General features: G+C 38.0%; 1 protein-coding gene across 17 annotated transcripts in view; it reads left to right on the top strand.

Moving 5' to 3' along the window:
• Positions 1-8,540, top strand: part of RBFOX2 (RNA binding protein, fox-1 homolog (C. elegans) 2) — a 221,524-nt gene that overhangs the window by 155,333 nt on the left and 57,651 nt on the right. For all 17 annotated transcript variants that reach the window (XR_827025.1, XR_827026.1, XR_827027.1 and 14 more), the window contains one exon: positions 2,469-2,693. Coding sequence is in view for 14 of the 17 variants with exons in the window: in XM_010859624.1 (XP_010857926.1) it covers positions 2,469-2,693 (225 nt within the window). In the remaining 3 variants the exon portion in view is untranslated. The remainder of the gene's footprint in view (positions 1-2,468; positions 2,694-8,540) is intronic.

Here is an 8,540-nt window from a genome sequence, read left to right as displayed (position 1 = left end):
AAAAAAAATGAAAAATTGAAAATGTGTTAAATAATGGGGGTAGTTCTAGCCTCTGTAACACCTAAAGCATTTCTCTCTAGAATGTAACTCTCACTTTTAAATTCAACATAACTCTAAGAACAAGCCACCTACTTTATGTGCTGATTCTTGAAGAAAAAGTAAACTGTCCCTATGCTGGAGTAAAAGAAAAGAACAACATTGGGTATTGTTAGTTTTATTGAGAAATAGTATAGATTATTGGCTTTTACAGTAATTTTCTAAGTATCTTTAAGAATAACTTTGACATATGCAAAAATTGCCTTTTCAAAATAAATTTAGAAATTGACCCCACAAAAGATATGATGCTATAACTAAATTATTGCCCTCCCAAGCCCCAGAAGATTTTGAACTAAATTGGTTATTACACTTGGTTTTGAGATATTTCTCCCTAGGTCCTGCAAACATTTGATCCCTTTCTTCATTCACTGCTGCCTGAAGTCAAGTGGCCCTCTAAGGGCTCATATTAGATTCAAAGTAGGAGTACACTGTCCTGTGTCACTATTCAGGTTTTGTGACTTACTTTTTATACCACTGATTCTCAATCTGGAGTGATTTTGCCACCCAGGAAACATTTAGTAATGTCCAGAGATAATTTTAGATGTCAGAACAGGGTTGGGGGAGGTGAATGATGACATCCAGTGGGTAGAGAGCAGGGATGGTGCTAAAGATCCTCTAATGCACTGAGTAGTACTCCACAATAAAGAATTATCTGGCCCAAAATGTCAGTAGTGCTGAAGTTGACAAAACATGGTTTTAATGGACAATATGTTTTTCTCAGGGAATTCTAACCTCTTGAAAGATGAAGTTCAGTTCAGTTCAGTTCAGTCACTCAGTCGTGTCTGACTCTTTGTGACTCCATGAATTGCAGCACACTAGGCCTCCCTGTCCATCACCAACTCCCAGAGTTCACTCAAATCACATCCATTGAGTCAGTGATGCCATCCAGCCATCTCATCCTCTGTCGTCCCCTTCTCCTCCTGTCCACAATCCTTCCCAGCATCAGAGTCTTTTCTAATGAGTTTAATGGCCATCAAATTAATGCTAAAAACCTGGAATGGTGTTAGACAGTGCTACTGGAAGTTCAGTTTCCTCTACCTCTCAGTGGGTAGAAAATCCCTTCTTAAATTGAGGGGAAAGAAGGATAACCATAACTGAGGAAGAAAGAGGAATAATTACTTTGTTGTTTGAAGGAACTGATGCTCATGATTAAGAGGAATCCAAGTGATATAAACGCAGATTTTCTTTGATCCCTAATGCTATGATGTCTAAAATATGGGGGAAGGGGTTTATCAAAGTGCTACCACTTTGAAGCATTTGACCATCTCTTTCAGCTATTTCCAAAAGGATAGTGGCCCCGGACTTTGAAAATGTGTTTGTTGTTAGTAAAATAATGACTCTGCCTTTTATGGACTAAAATGGGAGGTCAGAAGGTAAGTTGTTGAGAAGGGAGGATTTTACAAAATCTCTTACACAAGATTTAACTCCTCGTTTGTATCTGAACTTAAAGACGGAACAGAAATAAGACAGGGGCTGTGGAGTCAAAATGGCTTCTAACGAGTTCCTGCTGTTACTGTATGTCCTGTAGTGATATTTGAGCTATCACATGAGATCCAAAGTAAGCATCTGGGGATGGATGCCATGTGGAGAAGTATCTGCTAGCCTTGAAATGCTAGCAGTAATTATGAAAAACTCAAGGTTTTTGTCTAGGAAATTTTTTTGTTTCTAATTTAAGGAAAGGTTTTTTTTGTTTTTTTTTTTTTAATTAACTTAGTGGCCAAGACTTAAATAAATCTCTACCTTGAAATTCAAAGATTAATTTTGTTAACAATGTACTTTCTCCTGAATTCTGTGTTCTTAAAATCTAGAGGTATGTATCATCTGGTTTTGAGAATTTAATTTATACTGTCATTCTGCCTGTTGCTATGAATTGTAATTTCAGTTCAGTCACTCAGTCATGTCTGACTCTTTGTGACCCCGTGGACTGCAGCACACCTGGCTTCCCTGTCCACACCAACTCCCGGAGCTTGCTCAGCCTCAGGTCCATCGAGTCGGTGATGCCATCCCACCATCTCACCCTCTGTCCTCCCCTTCTCCTCCTGCCTTCAGTCTTTTCACAGCATCAGGGTCTTTTCCGATGAGTCAGTCCTTTGCATCAGGTGGTCAAAGTATTGGCGTTTTCAACAAATTACAAATAAATTACAAAGAATTGTAATTTAGTGAAATTAGTTTTCCCCTAATAATCACTAAAGGAATAGAGTGTACTAAAGCAAACAGTAATGGCTCAAACAAATTTCAAATCTTGTAACTTATCTTCTGTAACAAATTTCCTTGCATTTAAAAAAGTTTGGTTTAAAGGAAAATCTTTGGTCCTTTGGTAACTAGTCAACTTTTTTTTTTAGTCTTATCTTCTCTTTCTCTGTTTGTTCCAGGGTAACCAGGAGCCAACAACAACTCCTGATGCAATGGTTCAGCCTTTTACTACCATCCCGTTTCCACCACCTCCACAGAATGGAATTCCCACAGAGTATGGAGTGCCACACACTCAGGACTATGCCGGCCAGACCAGTGAGCATAACCTGACACTCTACGGAAGCACGCAAGCCCACGGGGAGCAGAGCAGCAACTCACCCAGCACACAGAACGGATCTCTGACGGTACGTGAGTGATGAGGTGATGAAATAGAAGGAGGCCTGTCATCATCCTATTGAAATCTTCTTAATCATCATACCCAAAAACCCTTTGAATTAATTTTGCATTTACATTACATTGCATAGCACTAATGTAATTTCCATTCTACTCCAAGCATTGTAATTAGAAGATAAGGATTTAGGACAGAGCTCACGGTCATTGCCCAGGAGCTTACAGTCTAGACATGGGACAGACAGTAAAACAAGGTAAGTGTGATGATGAGAGTTAACTTAGCAGGAGGCTGCTCTTTTCAGCTTTACGGGTCACCTTCATTCTGCAAAAATCTCACAGTCCTCTGTCCTCATTCTCTACAATCTGTCAGCAGTATTCTACACACTGCCTCCTCCCTCCTCCTTGAGACACTTGAGTTGTTGGCTGTCATGACACTCCCTGTTTCCCTCTTAGGCACTGAAAGTCCTTTCTTGGTCTTTCTTGCTGGTTCGTCTTTCTCTATTCAGCTTTTAAATGTAGTACTCCAGAGCTGGGTCCTAGGACTCCTTTCCCTCCTGTTTTTTATCCTGTCTCTGTTGTATAATGATACTACTAAATTCACCTAGTTGCTCAAACGACACCTGTGAATGATTTTTTTCTCTATTTCCATCATCTCTGCATCCAGTCCATTAGCAAGTCTTGGTCACCGTGACTCTAGAATTTTTTCTTACTTCAGCCTTTTCTCTTCATCTTAAGACCATAGCTGGATAGTGTCTATAATTAAGAGCTCAGCATTTCCACCAGATTTTTTAGGTCTGAGTCCTAATATCGTCTGTAATTAGTAGTATGACCTTTGGCCAGTTATTTAATCTCTCTCTGCCTTGGCATGCTCATCTGCAAGATGAAGCCAGTAGCACCTATTTCAAGTGGCTTTTAGGAGACTTAAAAGAATTTAATTCATGTGAGGTGTTCATCATCATTGTCACCACTCTAATCCAAACCTTTTCACTTTTTCTGTTACTGTTGCCTAATTTATCACATAGCGGCCAAGATCCTTTGTCTCTTAATGCAAATAATGCTATTTTCCTGTTTGAGTCTAATGGTTTTCTAACATACTTAGAATAAAATCCAAACTCATACCTGGTTTACTAATCCCTGGCCCCAGCCTACCTCTTTGACTTTACCTGTTACGGGAGTAAAGGAAGCATCATAAATTACAATAGGTATGTTATCACATCATACAGGAAATCATTTTGTTTGTGGGATTGTGTGGTATATTTCCTAAGATAAAAATGTCCTATACTCTGCATAGAAAGATCTCTCTCTAGTTTTTAGCTTTCTCTTTGCCTTTCTGTATCAGATTATTAGGAGGAGAGCTTTACTCAGCCTTTAAACCACTTGATAAGATTTACTTCCCTGTAAAGAGCCTTGTAGGGGAAGCTTTTGTTGCATAAGGATAGATTTAACCTGCTAATACTTTCCATTTTCTTTTATTGGACTACCAAGAAAAATCCATTCTTCCCTTGAAAACATGTTATCTTATCAGTGTCAATCAGAGTTATATAGAAGCAGATAATTTTTAACTTCGTAGGTAATGGACTATAATAGACAATTTATTTGAAAAGTCTGGGCATGGTGGTAACAAATGAGACTTTCCATAGCGTCCATTCTAGAATTAAAATACATAGGCTGCTGTATTGGCTGCATTTCCAAATCACGTACAAATGATGATGAACTTACAGATTTAACAGAAGTACTAGAAAAGAAGGAAAAAGAATAAAATACTATAAATCAGAGGCTTTATCAAGGTATTTTAATCACTAAGTCTATTTCTTTGCTAGTTATCAGTGTTTTTCTTTTTTCTATTTTCTATTTCTTATTAAATCAGTTTTGGTAATTGGTGTTTTTCTAGAATTTTTCTATTACCTGCTAATTAGCTATCTTGTTGGTATAAAGTTATTCTAATAATAATTCCATTGATTATTTTAATTTCTACTGCGTTCATACTGATACCCACCCTTTCATCCTTGATTTTGGTAATTATGTCTTCTCTTTTTTTCTTGGTTAATCTAGTTAAGGTTTTTTGATTTTGCAGCTTTTTCTAGAAAACCAGCTTTCGATTTCATTGACTTTTTAAAATCTGTTGTTTTTCTGTTTTGTATGTCATTTATTTCCATTCTGATCTTTATTATTTCTTTCCTTCTGCTTGCTTTGGGTTTGATTTGGTCCTATTTTGCTAGCTTCTTGACATGTAATCTTAGGTCATTGATTTTAGAATTTTATCCTTTGTAATATATGTTTAAAGCTACACTTTACCCCTTAAGTTTCCCTTTAGCTGCATCCCATAAAGTGTGATATATTGTGTTTGCATTTTCATTCAGTTCAAGATATTCTTAAATTTTTCCTTATGACTTTTTCTTTAGTCCTATCTTATATAGAAGTGTGTTGTTTAATTTCCAGATGTCTAAGGATGTCCCCGGAGAAGGCAATGGCAACCCACTCCAGTACTCTTGCCTGGAAAATCCCATGGACGGAGGGGCCTGGTAGGCTGCAGTCCATGGGGTCGCTAGGAGTCAGACACTACTGAGCAACTTCACTTTCACTTTTCACTTTCATGCATTGGAGAAGGAAATGGCAACCCACTCCAGTATTCTTGCCTGGAGAATCCCAGGGACGGGGAGCCTGGTGGGCTGCCATCTATGGGGTCGCACAGAGTCGGATACGACTGAAGCGACTTAGCAGCAGCAGCAAGGATGTCCCAAGTCTTTCTCTTTATAATCCCATTGTTCTCAGAGAATATACTTTGTATGATTTCAGTCTTTTTAAACTTAATGAGACTTGTTTTACAGCTTAGTAGATGAGATGGTCTGTCCTACAGAATGTTCCTAACCAATTAGGCCTTTTATCAATATGAAATGTCCCTTTTTGTTTCTATTAGTAGTTCCTGTCTTAAGTCTGTTTTGTCTGATACTAATATGACCACTGCATGTATCTTTTAATTACTATTTGCATGACATCTCTTTCTTTCATTTAGTTTCAAACTCTGAATCTAAGATATGTCTCTTGGGGAAAAACAAACAAACAAACATACATCTGGATCTTATTTTTCCAGTCTGAAAATTACTGCCTTTGTATCAGAGTATTTAGTCTATTTACTTTTAATATAATTGTTAATATAGGTGGATTTATGTCTGCCATTTTACTATTTGTTCTTATATGTCTCTTGTCCTTTATTGTTCCTTCTTTACTGATTTATGTTGAATAAATTCTTTCTGTATCTTTTGAATCCCTTTGCAATTTTTTAAATTATTTATTTTTGTTGTTATTTTTGTATTTTCTTAGTTCTTAATCAAGAATTACATCTTGGAGTTATTACAACCTACTGATGGCTCTGTGTGTGTGTGTGTGTGTGTGTGTGTGTGTGTGTATGTAAGAGGAACTCAAAAGCCTCTTGATGAAAGTGAAAGTGGAGAGTGAAAAAGTTGGCTTAAAGCTCAACATTCGGAAAACAAAGATCATGGCATCCGGTCCCACCACTTCATGGGAAATAGATGGGGAAACAGTGGAAACAGTGTCAGACTTTATTTTTCTGGGCTCCAAAATCACTGCAGATAGTGACTGCAGCCATGAAATTAAAAGACACTTACTCCTTGGAAGGAAAGTTACGACCAACCTAGATAGCATATTCAAAAGCAGAGACGTTACTTTGCCAACAAAGGTTCGTCTAGTCAAGGCTATGGTTTTTCCTGTGGTCATGTATGGATGTGAGAGTTGGACTGTGAAGAAGGCTGAGCACTGAAGAATTGATGCTTTTGAAGTGTGGTGTTGGAGAAGACTCTTGAGAGTCCTTTGGACTGCAGGGAGATCCAACCAGTCCATTCTGAAGGAGATCAGCCCTGGGATTTCTTTGGAAGGAATGATGCTAAAGCTGAAACTCCAGTACTTTGAGCACCTCATGTGAAGTTGACTCATTGGAAAAGACTCTGATGCTGTAAGGGATTGGGGGCAAGAGGAGAAGGGGACAACAGGGGATGAGATGGCTGGATGGCATCACTGACTCGATGGACATGAGTTTGAGTGAACTCCGGGAGTTGGTGACGGACGGGGAGGCCTCTCGTGCTGCGATTCATGGGGTCGCAAAGAGTCAGACACGACTGAGCGACTGATCTGATCTGATCTGATTATGCTGCTGGTAAAATATAGCAATTTGGTCCAGTGGGGTTCTGTCCCTTACCATCCTTTCTGCAGGGTTATTGTCATATGAAATGAAACAGTATAGTAGTACAGTTATTGCTTTAAAAGATCTTTTATCTTTAAAGAAATTTACCATTTCCATTGATCTTCATATCTTCCTATGGATTTGAGTTATTTTCTAATGTCATTTCCTTTTAGCTGATAGTACATCATGTAGGATTTTCTGGAGGCTAGGTCTGCTTGAAACAAATTTTCTGATTTTGTTTATCTAGGAATGTCTTGCTTTTGTCTTCATTTTTGAAGGATAGTTTTGCTAGCTGTAGAGTTCTTGGTTGACAGTTTCTCCCTGTGTTCTCAGCCCTATGACATCAGCAAGAAGTCAGTTGTTAACCCTACTATTGTCCCCCTGTATGTGATGAGCTGTTTTTCTCTTGTGGTCTTCAAGATTTTTGGTTTATCTTTGGCTTTGAGCAGTGTAACATTGATAGATCGAGGATAGATATTTTTGTTTTTATCATATTTGCAGTTTATTGAAATTTGGGGGTCTGTGGATTGTTTTGCATCAAAATTGGGAAATTTTTTAACAATTTTTTCGAATATTTGTTCTTTCCTTCTCTTCTTCTGGGACTTTTGCCACAAGTATGTGGGGATGCTTGTTTGTTCCCTACAGGTTCAGATTCTGTTTGTTTTTAAGCTGGATCTAAAGTTCTGTTCATTTTTCTAAAGTGTTCTTTCTTTCTCTTCTTTTGATTGGATAATTTCAATTAATCTGTTTCAGTTTACTTATTCTTTATTCCACCAGGTCCAATCAGTTATTGAGCTCATCTGGTGACTTTTTATTTTATTTAATGTACTTTTCAACTCTAGAATTTTCATTTAGGATTTCTGTAGTTCTGTCAAGATCCCCTACTTGACTAGGGAATATTTCCTTTAATTCTTGTCACGTTTCCTTTAATTCTTTGAATACATTTGTCATTGTCACTTTGAAGTCATCTGCTACAAGGTCTAGGCCGCTGAGAGCCTTTTTCTAGTTACTGCTTGTTTACTTGAGTCAGGGCCTCACTTTTCCTATTTCTTTGCATGTCTTGTAACTTTTTAGTAAATTAGATGTTTTAGTAATATATTTCAACACTCTGAAGTTTGTTGGTTTTGTTTTTGAGAAACATAGAGATGAGTGTTAATGTGTGTGTTTTTAGTACTTTGCCTGGATTAAACTGTGGAGTGTGACTCTTCTATGGTCACTAATGTGTCTGCTTAATGATGTTTATTCTCCTTTTTACTTTTTATCCTGGCTAGGAGTCACTCCTCTCTCTTCATAGACAGTGATTTGGGCATAAGTTGTGCTTAAGCACCTGGAGTGTGGAAAGCTTCTACCTTCTATTGATCTGTTTGTGATTTGGGAAGTGCATTTAGAGTCCAGCCAGTTCTCAAGTATGCCTTCACTTTTTCTTTTGTTGCGCCCTCTTTTGTCTCCCCCCTCCCCATCCCAGCATTTTCAATCAGTCGGGAATGTCAGGAGAACATAACTAGTTATTCTACAATTATCTCATTTCTAGGATCTTCTTTCGTATTTCTAGCTGATCTGTCACACACACCAGTCAGACCGCAACCTCAAGCTAGAAGAACCAGTTAGGTTCCTACCAAGTTTGCCACTTTTTCTGACAAAGCCGTGGCTTTCTACTGTACCC

This window comes from Bison bison, unplaced genomic scaffold (assembly GCF_000754665.1).
Source record: "Bison bison bison isolate TAMUID 2011002044 unplaced genomic scaffold, Bison_UMD1.0 scf7180017864457, whole genome shotgun sequence".
NCBI classification, from domain to species: domain Eukaryota; kingdom Metazoa; phylum Chordata; class Mammalia; order Artiodactyla; family Bovidae; genus Bison; species Bison bison.
Note: the sequence above shows the minus strand (reverse complement) of the source record. Positions and strands in the feature narration are given on the sequence as shown.